The following is a 19608-nucleotide window of genomic DNA, read 5'->3' on the forward strand; positions in this document are numbered from 1 at the left end:
ACAGGGCCCTCAACCATGTCCGTTCCATTTCCCACACTTCTTCAAAAACTACCAATTATTTTCAGTATGCATAGAATTAATAAATAGTGTTTTCACGAACTCAATATTGAAGATTTTCCAGTGTTTTCAACCACATTTGAAAACCCTGGTAAATAATTGAATTAAATTTTTGCAATTACACAAATTTCAATTGAAAATTTCTCCCTCCACACTGCTGCAGTGTTGAGAGGCTGTTTCCCTTGGCTGCAGAATCTAGAACTAAAGGGCATAGGCTCACGATAAGGGGACGACCTTTTCAGATTGAGATGAGAAATTTTTCACTCAGCGGGTTGTGAATCTTTGGAATTCTCTACCACAAAGGGCTGTGGGTGCTCAATCATTCAGTGTATTCAAGGCTGAGTTCAATAGATTTTTGGATTCTAAGTGAATCGAGGGATATGGGGCTCGAGGCCCAATATGGTCACCTATTGCACCTATTTCTTATGTTCCAACATGTTCTAATATGTTACAATACGTTACAATATGTTGCTGTCCTTACCAACAGATTCTTGTTGACTGTCTGTGTGAAGAGTAATTCAGGGATGGAAGAAGACCAAAAGGAGGTGGGCTGGTTTAATTCATTTGTGGTAAAAATATAGAACTTTATTTTTCAAAGTCTTTGTTTCATGAGGACTAGTTACATAATTTTAGATGGGAGAGGTTGGCCATACAATGCTGATTCCTGATGCCCCCATTGCTGTAGAAATTAAATATGGAAAAACCCAACAGCAAAAAGCTTCTAGTCTTTTAATTTAGCCACCGGCCGTCCTTGTCTCAGCTTTAAAGACGTCTGCAAATGTGACATGAAGTCCTGTGACATTGATCATAAGTCGTGGGAGTCAGTTGCCAGCGATTGCCAGAGCTGGCGGCCAGCATAAAGGCAGGGCTAAAGCGTGGCGAGTCGAAGAGACTTAGCAGTTGGCAGGAAAAAAGTCAGAAGTGCAAGGAGAGAGCCTATTGCGTAACAGCCCTGTCAACCAATTTTATCTGCAGCACCTGTGGAAGAGTCTGCCACTCTAGAATTGGCCTTTCTAGCCACTGACCAGCTCCAGGTGCTTACCCATTGTCTCTCGAGACAAGGAGGCCAAAAAAGAAGAATAGGAGGATAAATTCCTGTATGCTAGATATAGCAAAATTCTTAGCCTGCTTAGATGTTAAATGAATTATTTCTGTTAATCTAGAAATTGATCTAAGAACCATTATGCAGTTTTTTTTCCTTGTATGCTCAGGCCTTGTAGTTTTCTGCAATTTGTTTTCACTAAGTTAAACTCCAATTTGTTGTAATAACTAGAACAGCATTCACAGGGAAACTGATACAGGAGAGACCAGATGCAATATTGCCTTCCATATCTCTGGAGAAATGATGGCGGATGTAAAGTTGTATTAAATTTTATTTTATATGAAGGACCCCATTGGCTGTGAGTTTATCCAGTGAGTAAGTGAATCATAGCAGCCAGGACATCTATCCTCAATCTGTGTTAGTTGATCTCAGCCAAGCAATAGCAGAAGTATTACATTTGGCCCCGAGTTCACAAGTAGAAAATTGGCCAGCATGTACCCAGCCACTACCCATTAACTCCTTTCCAGGGTTGCATGTGTCTGAGCATTGAAGGAGGACAGGCTTGTTAGTCCTCTGTCATGGCCCCATCTGCCAAATAGCCCACAGTGCTTATTGTTTGAGTTCATGCATGTGCACTGGCTATTTGGGATAGATACTTCACCCCAGTCATCAGTAACTTAAAGGAGGAAAAAAACTTGCATTTATATAGTGCCTTTCACAACCACAGGCTGTCCCAAAGTGTTTATAGCCAGAGAAGTACTTTTGAAGTGTAGTTATTATTTGTAATGTGGCAAACATGACCACCAATTTGCACGCAGCAAGTTCCTGCAAACAGCAATTTGATAAAGAGCAGGTAATCTGGTTATTAGTGATATTGATCGAGGGATATATATTGGCCAGGACACCAATGATACTGCTCTTTGAAGTATTACCATAGGATTTTTTTTTATGTCCACTAGAAGAGTTTAACGTCTTATTTGAAAGATGACCCCTCCAACAGTGCAGTACTCCCTCAGTACTGCACTAGAGTGTAAGCCTTGATTTGTGCTCAAGTCCTGGAGTGGAAGAGCACACAAATTCTGATATAAAGGTGAGAGTGCTACCAACTGACCAATGGCTAAAGAAGGAAAGGAAGCAGTCTGGCAGGAAAAGAAATAAAACAGAATTTAATAAAACTGTATTCGCCTGCATACTTTAAAATGCTGATCAGAGCAGAAAACATGCAGGATAAAGGCTGAGAAACATTGCACCGAAAGGCATAATTATCTAGAGGGCTTGTTGCTCAGCAAGCTCACTAATGGATTATGTTTCCAGCATGTTTCTTGCAAATTGCCTGGACTCCCAGAAGCACATCAATTTTCCCCTTGCATTTTCCATACAGTAAAAAGAGAAGTTGTCAATAGTACAGCAGAGTAGCAGTCCATTTGGCCCTTCATGCCTATGTCGGTTTGAAAGAGCTATCTAATTAGTCCCACTCTCCTGCTGTTTTTTCCATAGCCCTGCACAATTTTCCTTTTTGAGTATGTATCCAATTCTCCTTTGGAAGTTATTATCGAATCTATTTTCATCACACTTTCAGGCAGTACATTCCAAATCATAAATCACTCCATTTAAAATAAAAACTCTCCATCTTCAGTCTGGTCTTAAAACTTGTATTGTAAAAAGTATTTTAAGTATGTTGGGGATGGAGAACTTTGACGTTGATGAGTAATGTCATTGTTAGCAAAATTGCACATTACTTAATAAAACGGTATTTACAGCGATGATTTTTTCTTTTAAAATGCAGTTTTCAATTCATACTTAAAATATCTTGTCTTTCCCAGAATTAGTACCAATGACCTAAGTGGTTACTTCAGACTAGTCTCCGCTTGCTGTTAGCTAAATTTGAAACCAATAATAGGATTACCAAGAATTGAAGATTTGTGGACGAGTCTATGAACAAAGCAGTACTTAAATGGGAGCTCTGAATGATTCGTAATTTTGCAGGATGTTTTGGCAGAGATATATGATGTAAATTTCTATGATGCTTTTTGTTGTTGTTAAGACTGTTTTTAAATGTCTGGACTTTTTACCATTTTGAGAAAGAGTGACCCATTCATCAAATGCAAGAAATCAGAATCAAGCTGTGCCTGCACACTTGAAAATGCTGATGAGTGCTGAAAACATGCAGGATAAAGGCTGAGAAACATTGTGGCAAAAGGCATAATTATCTAGAGGGCCTGTTGCTCAGTTGGCTCACGAATGAATTATGTTTTCCAACCTGTTTCTTGCAACGTGCCTGGACTCCCAGAAGCGCATCAATTTCCCCCTGCATTTTCCATTCAGTAGCAAGTGGCCAGCTGGAGTGAAGAGGAATAATACCAAGAAGAGACTGGAGGCGAGATGAAGAAGAGGTGCATTGAAATAAACACTAAAATAAAAACAAAATACTGCGGATGCTGGAAATCTGAAATAAAAACAAGAAATGCTGGAACCACTCAGCAGGTCTGGCAGCATCTGTGGAAAGAGAAGCAGAGTTAACGTTTTGGGTCAGTGACCCTTCATCGGAACTGACAAATATTAGAAAAGTCACAGGTTATAAGCAAGTGAGGTGGGGGTGGGGCAAGAGATAACAAAGGAGGTCTAGATTGGACCAGGCCACATAGCTGACCAAAAGGTTACGGAGCAAAGGCAAACAATATGTTAATGGTGTGTTGAAAGACAAAGCATTAGTACAGATTAACTGTTAATACACTGAATATTGAACAGCAGCAAGTGCAAACCTGAAAAAAAAAACAGTGGGTAAGCAAACTGAACAAACTAAGATGAAATGAAAAAAATGCATTAAAAAAAAGAATGTAAAAAAAAAGGAAGAAAAAAATAACTAAAAATGAAAGTAAAATGGGGGGCTGTCATGCTCTGAAATTATTGAACTCAATGTTCAGTCCGGCAGGCTGTAGTGTGCCTAATCGGTAGATGAGATGCTGTTCCTCGAGCTTGCGTTGATGTTCACTGGAACACTGCAGCAATCCCAGGACAGAGATGTGAGCATGAGAGCAGGGGGGAGTGTTGAAATGGCAAGCAACCGGAAGCTCAGGGTCCTGCTTGCGGACTGAGCGGAGATGTTCCGCAAAGCGGTCACCCAGTCTGCACTTGGTCTCCCCAATGTAGAGGAGACCACACTGTGAGCAGCGAATACAGTATACTACATTGAAAGAAGTACAAGTAAATCGCTGCTTCACCTGAATGGAGTGTTTGGGGCCTGGGATAGTGAGGAGTTAGGAGGTAAATGGGCAGGTATTACACCTCCTGCGATTGCAGGGAAAGGTGCCATGGGACGGGGACGAGGTGGTGGGGGTAATGGAGGAGTGGACCAGGGTGTCGCAGAGGGAACGATCCCTTCGGAAATAAACATCCTGAGTTGGAGCAAAAAAACTGTATATGGAGTATATATTTTTTTAAAAAACACTGCAGCAAAGGACATATACGGGTAAATTTTGCTCTGTTCTTCCTGTGTTTCATTTGCTGGAAGTATAGATCAGAGAACTGAGTGAGACAGTTGTAGTACCTGGTTCAAGGCACTCCTGATTTCTAGTCATTAAATAACTGGAAAGTTGAGAGTGTTGCGAATCAGGTGCATTGACTTGAGCAATGATACTCCAGTGCGCATTTCTGTCTTGAGGTCCTGTATCAGGAACCAAATCTCGCAAAGTTTACGCTACCGTATATCTTGCTATCTATTATCAAAAATATGGTGATATAAAGCTCAATAATTAACAATAAAAAGATGGTAGATGATGAAAACAGTTTATATTTGAGATGTGAGTGACTTGCAAATGTTTAGAAAATGAGTACTGCTGCCTTTGAAATCTGGTTCAGACATCTGCCAATATTTCCATAAATATTGAAACAAAAGCAAAATACTGTGAATGCTGTGCACTTATTAATATTGTTTGATTCTAATATGGCACTAATGTCAAAACATCTGTTAAGTATAACTAGACTGAAAGTTATGTACTGCTTTCATAAGCTTAGAGAACTAAATATAACTATTAGCACTGTGTTTTTGTCCTTAGGCAGAAGCAAGCCTCGCACCACCAGCAGTATCTGATGATGAATCACAGAATGTGTCAGATATTCAGCAAAACTTGTGTAGGTTTTTCATATTTACTTTCCAGAAAAAATGCAGTAAAGTTAAGGTAAAATCAAGTGATTTCAATGTGGTTGATAATGAAGAAGAAAACTGTAGACTGCAGGAAGAAATCAATGAACTGGAGCATTTTAGCTATGAAGAGAGACTGAAAAGACTAGGGTTGTTTTCCTCGGAGCAGAGAAGGCTGAGGGGCGACATGATTGAGGTGGACAAGATTATGAGGGGTATTGATAGGTTAGATAGAAGAAACTTTTTCCCTTAGCAGAGGGATCAAGAACCAGGGGGCATAGATTTAGGGTAAGGGGCAGGAGGTTTAGAGGGGATTTGAGGAAACATTTTTTATGCCATAGCATACAGGGCTAAGGCCAAGTGCAGGAATATGGGATTAGAATAGTTGGGTATGGTGTGGCCGGCACAGACACGATGGGCCGAAGGGCCTGTTTCTGTGCTGTATAACTCTATGAATCTATGATCCTACCTAGGGTAGTGTTACGGTCATCTCGTAAATAGTACCATGTCCTATAACAATATTCCGGTGTCCTAAGATATTGGTCCTTTTTTTAAAAAAAGGCTGCGTTTGCTGACAATGCAGCCACTAGGTGGCGGTGCACTGACACATGCAGCCTGTTCAACCTAAACGTTGCAGTCAGCGACGTTCAGGCAGCTGCCAGGACTAAAGATGGCGCTGCTCAAATAATCACACAAAGGCAATGTAAACACATGGCAGCACACAATGGCCGGTGAGATCGGCTGGCTGGGAAATGGCTGGAGAGAGAGGGCGGGGTGGGGGGGTGGTTGGTGGGGAAACGGCCAGAGAGAGCGGGTAGGTGGAATGGGCTGTGAGAGCGGGCGGGTGGGGGGAGGGGGAGAACAGCCGGAGAGAGCGGGTGGGGGTGGAATAGACGGAAAGAACGGGAGATCGAAGTGGTGGGGGGGAATTGCCAGAGAGAGCGGGCAGGGAGGCAGGAGGCGAGCGCACCCGCAGGCACAAAGGTCTTCGGCCGCTCCCCCCCCCCAAACCCCCGCTGCCTCCCACACCCCGCTTCTCCCACCCCCCACCGCCGTTGTCTCCCACATCCTGCTCTCTCCCTACTTCTCCACTTGCGCGCGCTCCCGCATTATGTGATGACGTCATCTGGGCGTGCGTGCACCAGTCCTGGCAATTTAGATGATGACGTCGTCCGTGCATGCGCCAACCAGTCCTGGCAATACGGAACGCAGCACATGCACAGAGAGCAGGAGCCCGTTTGCGCATGTGCGCAGGTTGGCACAGTCGTATGACATCCCCGCCGGCTGTGTTGTCAAGAATCACTTTGTTAAAAAAATTATGTCCCTTTCTGTCCTTCTGTTACAATTTGCCACTTCCTCATCAACTTCATCTCCTTTACTCTTTACAATGTTGGCGATTTCTCTGGACTTTACCCCTTCATCCTGGCATCTCAATTAAAAAAAAATTGTAGCATCATAGAATGACTGCAGCACAGAAGGACGCCATTCAGCCTATTGAGTCCATGTCACCTCTCTGCAAGAGCAACACTCGTGTAGAGAGGAGTAGCTTTGTTGGAAGAAATATTCCCCCACTATCTCCTGTTTCCACCACCCCCCCCCCGCAAAATAAAAGTGAAAATAAATTAAGCTATTACTGATTTGGAGATCTTCAATTTTTTTATTTCATTTACCAGAAAGAGTTGCCATTTTGGTTTGGCAGGAAAGTGCTTGGCCAACTTCAGCTATGGGATCCATCAGCAAGTAGCCCCAAAAGGTGTAATCTGGATCAAATTTCAGTTTGGTTCATTATGCTCATCAGGAATGGTCTGATTTGGAAAATGTTGGCTAACTATTACTTCCCTTTTTAATTATTTTAAAACTTTTTAAATGTGCTTAGAATTCTAATTGACACTTTGCAGTAAGCATTTGGGAAATTGAATTATTAACAACCGTAGAATATCGTTGTATTAAAACTGTACTAAAGTCCACTGGTTGCTTCAGGATTTAAAGTTTCTGTCTTCTTTGGAAAGTGTATTACATTTACAACCTGTATGTCTTCAGTGTAAACAAGCTGTATACTTTTTAATAAAAAATCCAAGTAGTAGGTCGAGTGGCTGAGGAGGTACAGCGCATGTTGGCTGCCGTGTGTTTGTCTTAGTTTATAGTTGCAGGAAAGTGAAGTAAATGTTGCTTCTTCAAACATCACCTTTTAGATCCAACTAGGAAGCTGGGATTCACTTATTTCCCCTCTCTCTTTCCTTGACCAGGTTTATATTAGCAAATTGGGAAAAATAATGTTGCTATGAATGGAAGTAACAGGGAATTGGACATCATAAATCCAGGTCCCAGTGGATGTTGATTCATGCACCTTGCTTTTTTGAGGCTTTTTTAAATTCATTCTTGGGATGTGGGCATCACTGGCTATGCCAGCATTTATTGCCCATCCCTGATTGTCCTTGAGAAGGTGGTGGTGAGCTGCCTTCTTGAACCGCTGCAGTCCATGTGAGGTAGATACACTCACAGTGCTATTAGGAAGGGAGTTCCAGGACTTTCACCCAGCGACAGTGAAGGAACAGCGATATAGTTCCAATTCAGGATAGAGTGTGAGTTGGAGGGGAACTTGCAGGTGGTGGTGTTCCCATGCATTTGCTGCCCTTGTCCTTCTAGTTGGTAGAGGTCGCAGGTTTGAGGCTTAGACTTATGTCCATTTTTTCTTTGATGTAATGACTGTAATACAGACACCTGCTTTTGGAAACTGTTAAGTCACTGCTTTGCAAGTACATGGTTCTAAGTTAGTTAAAAGTTTAAACTAGCTTTGCTGTATCAACAATGATAGGAATACTGTTAGTCAAAAAAAAGTTTGCAAAGGTTTGTTGCCCATGAAGACATTCCTTAAAGAAAGTGAATTTAGACTGAAGTCCCCTTTTCTAAATCTGTTGTGGTTTTCAAGGTCAATTTGCAATTCATTACAAAAATAACATGAAAATAAGTAAGAAAACTAATTACTCAAAATTTTAAATGTTATTATGAGTTGGGCTCTTAGAGCAAGGTGTGCCGCTCACACCTCTAAAGGAAATTTGAAGAAACTTGTGCAATCTCCTACAATGGCAGTTTGAGTCTGCAGTATGGTACACTTTTATTCTGCCTACAGTTACAATTTTGCTGTCACGTGCTAATGTGATTGATAAATTACTGTAACATATTTATTTACTTACAGCAGATGAAGATGCTTTTAAACTTTTGTGGGAGATGAAGATGCGAAAAAGGCAAGGGAAACCAAATCTACCGGACACTGTCACTGAACTTGGCACAGAAGATGGCTGTAAGGTCTACCTAGTTGGCACAGCCCACTTTAGTGAGAGTAGCAGAAAAGATGTTGTAAAGGTAAAAATGGAAACCGTTGTCAATTTTTTTTAAGAAACACAATTCTCTGTGTTTAAGTGAAGGTTTTAATTAACCTGTCCACAGGTCCCTGAAGGTGGCAGGACAGGTAGATAGAGTGGTGAAGAAGGCAAATGGAATGCTTTCCTTTATTGGCGATCTATAGAATACAAGAGCAGGGATGTAATGCTGGAACTGTATAAAATGCTAGTTAGGCTACAGCTGGAGTATTGCATACAGTTCTGGTCACATTACAGAAAGGACATAATTGCTGTGCAGAGAGTACAGAGGAGATTTACAAGAATGTTGCCAGGCCTTTAAAGTTGCAGCTATGAGGAAAGATTGGATAGGCTAGGGTTGTTTTCCTTAGAACAGAGGAGGCTGATGGGTGACTTAATTGAGGTGTACAAAATCATGAGAGCCTAGATAAAGTAGACAGGAAGGACCTGTTTCCCCTAGCAGAGAGGTCAGTTACCAGGGGGCACAGTTTTGAGGTGATTGGTAGAAGGATTAGAGAGGACATAAGGAAAAACTTTTTCACCCAAAGGGTGGTGGGTTTCTGGAATTCACTGCCAGGAATAGTGGTGGAGGTAGAAACCCTCAATTCTTTTAAAAGGTACCTGGATATGCACCGGAACTGCTGTAACCTGCAAGGCTATGGACCAGGTGCTGGAAGTTGGGATTAGATTGGGTGTCTAGTTTTTTTGGCTGGCATGGACACGATGGGCTGAATGGCCTCCTTCTGTGCCGTAATTTTTCTATGAATGATTCTAAGGATAAATCCTGAAGCAATAGAATTTTGACTCTTGTCGGATCGCAACATGTATTGTGCATGTTCTAATTTAATGCAAAACAACCTCTTGAGATCAAAAACTAATTTCAAGAGACAAGAATGTTTTTGTTGTGGGCTGGGGGTGGGGCGTGGCGGTGCAGTCACACTCCAATACCCACATTATCTTTGCTCAGTCAGTGATGTACTTGATATAAAAATGTAATTTCTTTTGTTTGACAATAGTCACAGTTAATTCAGAACCGAAGTGTGGCCACATATTAAAATCCCATATCTTTATTATTGATGACTATTCCTGAAATTAAACCTGCATGATACCACAATGTTTATGACAAAACTGGGAATTGGGAATTCTGTGTTAATAATGAAGTTTGTACATCAACTGCAATAAGCTTAACATTATTTGGAAATGTTGTTTGCCACTATATAGGTCTTTACGGTGAAATATGGTAGTGATCATACTAGTTTTAAAAAGGAGTTAGTTGAGATAAAGAATTAGTAGGACAGGAAGGATGGTAGGAGTACAGATTGTTTGAAGATTTGTATTGATTGATAACCCATATAGGTTTGGATCCTATTAAGCAGAACTGGTTGTGGCTTACAAAATGTCTTCCACATTATTATTTTGTTATGAAGTTGCATGTAATGCTAGTTTAGTTTGTTAATGCTCTGTTATATCAGAACTAATACACGATCAGTTCTCGAATCATTCAGTTACTTAAACAGGAATGTTTCTGGACCTGTTTGGATAAATAGCATCCAGCTATTTATCCAATCATTGCACTAGTTGGGTTGAATTAAGTGATCCCGTTTGGAGCAGGAACAGAGGTGTGGGGGGCTGGAGAAAAGTGTCTGCCCGGAAACCCGAAGTTGTTTCCAGATTTAGTCAGCGGTGGGAAAGCACCAAGGCAGCGTCACCCCCCCCACCCCCGCTGACGCAATAGGGCACCCATTTAAATTTTAGAACAGTTACTTAGAATATATTTGCATGCAGTCGATCGCTATTCAATGCGGGCTTGGGGCTAAGTGGACGACGGGTGGCCTTCAGATTCCTGGCCATTGAAATATGGCAGCACCAAGGCAAGGCCTCCGTGTCGCGACGGGAAGGCAGCCCTGATGAGTACTGGAGAGGGAGGAACAGAAGCCATTGTCGGCCTGTGGTGCTCTAAACTCTGCACGGGTGGGCCTGATCATGGGTGGTCAGCACTGGTGGGTTTGGTCTCAGGTGGTCTCTCCTCCTCCCTTTCAAGGCTCACTTGAACCTCCCTGCTGACCAGAGAAGGACAAGGAGTTGGAGAAGACTCCAGGCGTCTTGTCCTTCTCTCACCTTACCACTGCTGCATTGAGCTCATGGCCAAGGCGATGGTGTGCAGGTCTGCATGAGTCTGTGGTATCTGGCTGTCCTTGAGGGTCGCCAACCTGTCGATGGAGAAAGCCATGCGCTCACATGTCTGAGACATGGCATCATTCATGGAATGGATGGACTCCTCCATCGTCTGCTCATGGCTTTGCATGGCTTCTGGCATATGAATTAGGAGCAGGAGTTGGCCACTCGGCACCTCAAGCCTGCTCTGCCATTCAGTAAGTTCATGGCTGAACTGATTACTCTACCTTCCCGCCTACTCCTGATAACCTTGCACTCCCTTGCTTATCAAGAATCTAACTACCTCTGTCTTAAAGATATTCAAAGACTCTGCTTCCACTGCCTTATAAGGAAGAAAGTTCCAAAGACTCAAGACCATCTAGGAGAAAAAATTTCTCCTCATCTCTTGTCTTAAATGGGCAACCCCTTATTTTTAAACTGTGACCCCTTGTTCTAAATTCTCCCACAAGAGGAAACATCCTTTCCACATCCACCCTGTCAAGACCCCTCAGGATCTTGTATGTTTCAGTCAAGTCACCTCTTACTCTTCTATATTCCAACGGATACAAGCCTAGCCTGTCCAATCTTTCCTCATAAGACAGCCTGCCCATTCCAGGTATTAGTCTAGTAAACCTTCTCTGAACTGCTTCCAATGCATTTACATCCTTCCTTAAATAAGGAGACCAATACTGTACACAGTACTCCTGATGTGGTCTCACCAATGCTCTGTATAGCTGAAGCATAACCTCCCTACTTTTGTATTCAATTCCCCTCGCAATAAACAATAAAATTCTATTGGCTTTCCTAATTAGGTGCTGTACCTGCATACTAACCTTTTGCGATTCATGCAATAGGACACGCAGATCCCTCTGCATGTCAGAGCTCTGCAATCTCTCACCATTTAGATAATAGGCTTTTTTGTTCTTCCTGCCAAAATGGACAGTTTCACATTTTTCCACATTGTACTCCATTTGCCAGATCTTTGCCCACTCACTTAAACTATCTATATCCCTTTGTAGCCACCTTCTGTCCTCTTCACAACTTAATTTCCCAGCTATCTTTGTGTCATTAGCAAATTTAGCAACCATACCTTTGGTCCCTTCATCTAAGTCGTTTATATAAATATGTTACCCCCTACACTATGAGCTTTTATTTTCTGCAATAACCTTTGATGTGGCACCTTATCAAATGCCTTCTGGAAATCTTAGTACAATACATCCACTGGTTCCCCTTTATCCACAGCACATGTAACTCCCTCAAAGAACTCCAATAAATTGGTTAAAAATGATTTCCCTTTCACAAAACCATGTTGACTCTGCCTGATTATCTTGAAGTTTTCTAAGTATCCTCCTATAACGTCTTTAATAATAGCTTCTAACATTTTCCCTATGACAGATGTTAAGCTAACTGGCCTGTAGTTTCCTGCTTTCTCTCTTCCTCCCTTTTTGAATAAAAGAGTTACATGGACTGCAGCCATTCAAGAAGGCAGCTCGCCACCACCTTCTCAAGGACAATTAGGGATGGGCAATAAATGCTGGCGTAGCCAGTGACGCCCACATCCCATGAATGAATTTTTTAAAAATTCGCTATTTCCAATCTAACAGAACCTTCCCTAAATCTAGGGAATTTTGGAAAATTAAAACTAATGCATCAACTATCTCAGTAGCCACTTCTTTTAAGACCCTAGGATGAAGTCCATGAGGACCCGAGAACTTGTCAGCCCATAGCTCCAACAATTTGTTCAGTACCACTTCCTTGGTGGTTGTAATTTTCTTGAGTTCCGCCCTCCCTTCCATTTTCTAACTATCAGCTAATTCTGGGATGTTACTTGTATCTTCTTTAGTGAAGAACGATGCAAAATACTTGTTCAGTTCATCTGCCACCTCCTTATTATCCATTAATAATTCCCCAGACTCCCTTCCTATAGGACCAATGCTCACTTTGTTAACTTTTCTTTTTTAAATATCTGTAGAAACTCTTACTATTATCATGGTACCCTGCTCTTTACTGTTACGGAGTAATGCCTCCTGTAAGTAGATGCTGGCTGGGGCAGGGTTGAAAATAGCTATGATACATATTGTCATGAAATAGCCTGCCAACTCTCAACATTCAGAAATAAAAGCAAAGTGCTGGAAATATTCAGGTCAGGCAGCATCTGTGGAGAGAGAAACTAATGTTTCAGGTCGATGACCTTTCATCAAAACTGGCAAAGGTTAGAAATGTAATAGGTTTTGAGCAAGTGAAAGTGGGCAGGGCAAAAGGGAAGATCTGTGATAGAGCGGAGGGCAGGAGAGACAAAGATGTCAGGGAATAAAAGGCAAAGCGAGTAGTAGTAGTTGTAGTAAAAGTCAAAGCATCTATCCAGAGAGTGTGTTAATGGCAGAATAATGAACAGCTCTGTCTGAAAGCAAAAAGATGAAAAACAAATTTAAGATTGGGTCATGGTCTGAAATTGTTGAACTCAATGTTGAGTCCAGAGGCTGTTAAGTGCCTAATCAGAAGAAGAGTTGTTGTTCCTCGAGCTTGTGTTGAGCTTCACTGGAACACTGCAGCAGGCCAAGGACAGAAATGTGGGCCTAAGAGCAAGGCAGTGAATTAAGATGGCAAGCAACCAGAAGCTCGGTCATGCTTGTGGACTGAGCAGAGGTGTTCTGCAAAGCGGTTGCCCAATCTGCATTTTGTCTTCCCAACGTAGAGGAGACCGCATTGTGAGCAGCGAATACTAATTTGAAAGAAGTACAAGTAAATCGTTGCTTCGCCTGGAAGGAGTGTTTGGGGCTTCAGATGGCAAGAGAGGAGGTAAAAGGGGAGATGTTGCACCTCCTGCGATTGCATGGGAAGGTGCCCTGGGAAGGGTTGATAGAGTGGACCAGGATGTCATGGAGGGAACAGCCCCTTTGGAATGCTGAGGGGGGAGGGAGAAGATGTGTTTGGTGGTGGCATCATGCTGGAGTTGGCGAAAATGGTGGCTGTGACTCAAAATTCAAGTTCTTGCATGAAGTGCAGCCACTGGGACATGTAGCACTTGTATACCAGCTATCGGTCAGTCCCTTCAGGTGATGAGGGGAGGAGAGAGTTCGATGAGGATAAGAAAAAATAAAACACAATAGCAGTCACAAGCACCTATTCTGTATGTATTGGGAAGATTTGCTTTCATGAAGTTGGAAACCAGAGTAAAGGGTGAATCAGATTATGATGAACATCTGTATTACTACAATTCCAGTTTATAACCAGTTCTCTAGATATAGATCCGCAGGGATCAGTGCTGGGACCTTGCTGTTTGTAGTGTATAATTAATGATTTGGATGTGAATATAGGAAATATGACCAGTACGTTCGCAGATGACACGAAAATTGGTGGTGTCGTAAATAGTGAGGAGGAAAGCCTTAGATTACAGGACGATATAGATAGACTGGTAGGATGGGCAGAGCAGTGGCAAATGGAATTTAATCCTGAGAAGTGTGAGGTGATGCATTTTGGGAGGACTAACAAGGCAAGGGAATATACAATGGATGGTAGGACCCTAGGAAGTACAGAGGGTCAGAGGGACCTTGGTGTACTTGTCCATAGATCACTAAAGGCACAGGTAGATGGGGTGGTTAGGAAGGCATATAGGATACTTGCCTTTGTTGACCATGGCATAGAATATAAGAGCAGGGAGGTTATGATAGAGCGATATAAAACGCTAGTTAGGCCACAGCTGGAGTACTGTGTACAGTTCTGAAGGATGTGATTGCACTGGAGAGGGTGCAAAGGAGATTCACCAGGATATTGCCTAGGCTGGAGCATTTCAGCTATGAAGCGAGACTGGATAGACTAGGGCTGTTTTCCTTAGAGCACAGAAGGCTGAGGGGGAACCTGATTGAGGTATACAAAATTATGAGGGGCATAGATAGGAAGAAGCTTTTTCCCTTAAAGGAGATGTGTCAGTAACCAGGGGGGCATAGATTTAAGGTATGGGGTAGGCGGTTAAGAGGGGATTTGAGGAAAACTTTTTTCACCCAGAGGGTGGTTAGAATCTGGAACACACTGTCTGAGGGGTGGTAGAGGCAGGAACCCTCACAACATTTAAGAAGTATTAATAAGTATTGAAACGCTATACCATACAAGGCTACGGGCCAAGTGCTGGAAAATGGGATTAGAATAGATAGGCTTGATGGCCGGCGCGGACATGGTGCGCCGAAGGACGTGTTTCTGTGCTGTGTGACTCTATGATTATGACTCTATAACAAAAGAAACTAGTTGCGTATTGAATCAACATCCAATGTAGTCTGCAGTGTAGGTTGATGAATTAGGAGGTGTAAGACTAAGATGATACAATGCCATCACTGGTATGTGTGTTATTGCAGTGTAATGAGTTTACATTAAGCAGTTTGCATCACAGTTGTGGACCTGAGAATTTATAAGGAGGTCAAAAAAGTTGACAGGAACTGCACACTGATGTAAAATTCTTATTACAGGTAGATAGATGAATTTTTATTCCTTTCAAATCAAAACATCTTGGGCTGCTTTACACACTTTTTCTTGAAATGCCATGACTGTTAATGTTGGCAAATTCAGCAGCCGTTCTATGCTAACACATTTCATATATAGAGCAGCTAATGGAATCCAATTGGTTCACTTTCAAGAAGGTAAATCCACGTTGGCAATTTGCTGTTCAAGCACATTTCCTGTAATAAAGGTGTGTTTTACCATTTTGTATTTTGTACCAGACTATTCAGGAAGTACAGCCAGATGTAGTGGTTGTGGAACTTTGTCAGTACAGAGTCTCCATGCTCAAGATGGATGAAAAGACATTACTGAAGGAAGCCAGAGAAATCAATCTGGACAAGTTGCAACAAGCTGTAAAACAGGTACTCTAGTCTGGCATTTCTCTGCTCGATACCAGTAAAAAGTTGGGTTTTGTAGCAATTCTGGTTTTGTGTTTATTTTTTAAAAAAAGCTCAGCATTATATGCTGATTGGAAAAAGTGAGAAAAATCATGTAAAACTATTAACAAAAAAAAGCCAATGTACAGAAAAATTAAGGACGTAGAAGAAAGGCATGTATTTGAAGAGAGCTTCAACACTGGGTTATAGGGAGAGAAACTGGGATGTGGGTCTACATTGGAGAGCTTTTTTAAAGAGCCAACAAAGGCATGATGGGCCAAATGGCCCCCTTCTATAAGATTCTATTAAAAGTTTGTTCTTTCTATAGACCATATAGTCCCCTTTATCATGGACTCCTCTACCTATATACTCACCAAGGGTAATGTACTGTAAAAGATTTTCACTGCTTTTCTCAAAGGTGAATCATGCAAATACCAAAGGAACATGGGAACGTACATGACTGTAAAAAGATCATTTAGGTTCATTAGACCAGCCCTGAGTTCAAAATCAAAAATCATTTGCGCCTGTATCCCACAAGTCATTTTTTTTTCCAAGTGCCTGACCATTACATCTTAAAATTACTGATGTTATCAGCCTCATTTTGCCACGCTGAACACTCTATTCCAACAATTCATCACCCTCCCTGTTAAATATTTATATCTGATCGATCCATTCATCTTCCCTCCTCTTTATCCCATACCTCCTTGTTTTGAGGGCCAGGTTATTTTATATCCTTGGATCTTGAATACCTCAGTCAGTCTCCTCTAAGTGTAAAGAAACTCAGTTTCTATTAGCTCAGGTGTTCGATACCAGGTATCGGAGGGGTAATCCTTTGCTGTACTTTTAACAGTGTCAGAATGTCTTCGCTGTAATATTGTGACCAGAATTGAAATCTTGAATGGGTTTAATTTTAAAATTGCATGTTATTATCCTATTTGGTGGTTTTAATGGGCCACAATGAACTCTGAATTGTCCCTTTGGTAGCCAAATATCATATGCATGTTAATGGCCTGCATGTGTCTGCCAAAAAAAACCTGACTTGAGCCTGACAGAACCACATCCAACCCGGCCTGAGTCCTTCCATTTTTTCCCGTGCCCGACCCGACCATCAGTTAACTTGCCTTCCGTTTTTCACTTTGTTGCTGATCTGCACAAGCTTAAAATAACTGTTTAAAAAAAAAAAAATTCTAGTCAAAAATTTACGTTAACAGTGGAGCCACTTACCTGTGATAGAGCGTGTCCAACCCGATCTGACCCGGAATGCTGGACCCAGAAGTACGACCCAACCTGACCCGAACCCAACACATTTTTTTTTTTGTTTTCCTTAGAGCAGAGAAGGCTGAGGGGGGACATGATTGAGGTATACAAAATTATGAGGGGCATTGATAGGTTAGATAGGAAGAAACATTTTCCCTTAGCGGAGGGGTCAATAACCAGGGAGCATAGATTTAAGGTAAGGGGCAAGAGGTTCAAAGGGGATTTGTGGAAAAAAAATTTCACCCAGAAGGTGGTTAGAATCTGGAACGCACTGCCTGAAGGGGTGGTAGAGGCAGGAACCCTCACAGCATTTAAGAAGTATTTAGATGAGCACTTGAAACGCCATAGCGTACAAGGCTACAGGCCAAGTGCTGGAAAATGGGATTCGAATAATTGGGTGCTTGATGGCCGCCACAGACACAATGGGCCAAAGGGCCTGTTTCTGTGCTGTGTGACTCTATGACTCTACGTCGTCGGGTAGCAGGCCTTTAATGCATATACCAGAAATGTGTTGTGATAAATTGTCTAATCCTCATTTTCAAACTTGCCTCAGTAGTGGCATTCTAAGCTCTTGAATTAGAAGGTTGTGGGTATAAGGCTCACTCCAGGACATGAGTATATAATCTCGGTTGACACTTCAGAGCAGCACTGGGGTGCATTGCATTGCCGGAGGCGCTATCCTTCAGATGAAACCAGCCTCTCCTTAAAAGATCTTGTTGCACTATTAAAAGAAGAGCAGAGTGTTTCACTCCTGATCAATTTTTCTGTCAGTCACCACCATCAAAAAAAGATTAACTGATTATTCATTGCATTATTGTTTGTAGACTGCTGAGTTTGCCAAAAAAAAAAATTGACTGCAGTTCCATAGTAATTCATTGCCTGTAGAGCACTTTAGGCCATCCTAATGACATGAATGACACTATATAATTGCATGTTTAACCTTTCTCCTGTGTGTGTGCCTCTGTGTATGTGTGTCTCTGTGTGTGTGTGTCGCTGTCTCTCTGTCGCTCGCTCGCGCTCTCTGTCTATCGCTCCCTTTCTCTGCTCTCTTTTTTTCTCTCTCTCTGTCGCACTCTTTCTCTCTCTGTCGCACTCTTTCTCTCTCTGTCGCACTCTTTCTCTCTCTGTCGCACTCTTTCTCTCTCTGTCGCACTCTTTCTCTCTCTGTCGCACTCTTTCTCTCTCTGTCGCACTCTTTCTCTCTCTGTCGCACTCTTTCTCTCTCTGTCGCACTCTTTCTCTCTCTGTCGCACTCTTTCTCTCTCTGTCGCTCTCTTTCTCTCTCTGTCGCTCTCTTTCTCTCTCTGTCGCTCTCTTTCTCTGTCGCTTTCCCACAAAGAACAGTACAGCACAGGAACAGACCATTCGGCCCTCCAAGCCTGCGCCGATCTTGATGCCTGTCTAAACTAAAACCTTCTGCACATCCGGGGACCGTATCCTTCTATTCCCATCCTATTCATGTATTTGTCAAGATGCCTCTTAAATATCGCTATCGTACCTGCTTGCACCACCTCCCCCCGGCAGCAAGTTCCAGGCACCACCCTCTGTGTAAAGAACTTGCCTCGCACATCCCCTCTAAACTTTGCCCCTCGCACTTTAAACCTATGTCCCCTAGTAACTGACTCTTCCACCCTGGGAAAAAGCTTCTGACTATCCACTCTGTCCATGCCATTCATAACTTTGCAAACCTCTATCATGTCGCCCCTCCACCTCCGTCGTTCCAGTGAAAAGGGCGGCACAGTGGCGCAGTGGTTAGCACTGCAGCCTCACAGCTCCAGGGACCCGGGTTCGATTCCGGGTGCTGCCTGTGTGGAGTTTGCAAGTTCTCCCTGTGTCTGCGTGGGTTTTCTCCGGGTGCTCCGGTTTCCTCCCACAAGCCAAAAGACTTGCAGGTTGATAGGTAAATTGGCCATTATAAATTGTCACCAGTATAGGTAGGTGGTAGGGAAATATAGGGACAGGTGGGGATGTTTGTTGGGAATATGGGATTAGTGTAGGATTAGTATAAATGGGTGGTTGATGTTCGGCACAGACTCGGTGGGCCAAAGGGCCTGTTTCAGTGCTGTATCTCTAATCTAATCTAATCTAATCTAAAACAATCCGAGTTTATCCAACCTCTCCTCATAGCTAATGCCCTCCAGACCAGGCAACATCCTGGTAAACCTCTTCTGTACTCTCTCCAAAGCCTCCATGTCCTTCTGGTAGTGTGGCGACCAGAATTGCACGCAATATTCTAAGTGTGGCCTAACTAAGGTTCTGTACAGCTGCAGCATGACTTGCCAATTTTTATACTCTATGCCCCGACCGATAAAGGCAAGCATGCCGTATGCCTCCTTGACTACCCTATCCACCTGCGTTGCCATTTTCAGTGACCTGTGGACCTGTACGCCCAGATCTCTCTGCCTGTCAATACTCCTAAGGGTTCTGCCATTTACTGTATACTTCCCACCTGCATTAGACCTTCCAAAATGCATTACCTCACATTTGTCCGGATTAAACTCCATCTGCCATTTCTCCGCCCAAGTCTCCAACCGATCTATATCCTGCTGTATCCTCTGACAATCCTCTGACAAATGTTATCTTTACATCTTTCCAAAATCTGTCTACATATCTACTCCTCTACCTCCCGCTGGCTGTTGGGAGGCTTGTAGTAAACCCCCAACATCGTGACTGCACCCTTCCTATTCCTGAGCTCCACCCATATTGCCTCGCTGCGTGACCCCCTCCGAG

At 42.6% G+C, this 19608-nt stretch overlaps 1 protein-coding gene across 3 annotated transcripts in view; it reads left to right on the plus strand.

Moving 5' to 3' along the window:
- The window catches only part of trabd (TraB domain containing), a 49452-nt gene that overhangs the window by 9042 nt on the left and 20802 nt on the right, over nt 1–19608 (plus strand). For 2 of the 3 annotated variants that reach the window (XM_068059161.1, XM_068059162.1), the window contains exons 3-6: nt 545–602; nt 5155–5230; nt 8437–8603; nt 15466–15606. In XM_068059161.1, coding sequence (XP_067915262.1) covers nt 582–602; nt 5155–5230; nt 8437–8603; nt 15466–15606 — 405 coding nt within the window. In that variant the 5' untranslated portion in view covers nt 545–581. The remainder of the gene's footprint in view (nt 1–544; nt 603–5154; nt 5231–8436; nt 8604–15465; nt 15607–19608) is intronic. The other variant, XM_068059163.1, reaches the window with a different exon arrangement.

Source organism: Heterodontus francisci, chromosome 27 (genome assembly GCF_036365525.1).
Source record: "Heterodontus francisci isolate sHetFra1 chromosome 27, sHetFra1.hap1, whole genome shotgun sequence".
Classification (NCBI taxonomy): domain Eukaryota; kingdom Metazoa; phylum Chordata; class Chondrichthyes; order Heterodontiformes; family Heterodontidae; genus Heterodontus; species Heterodontus francisci.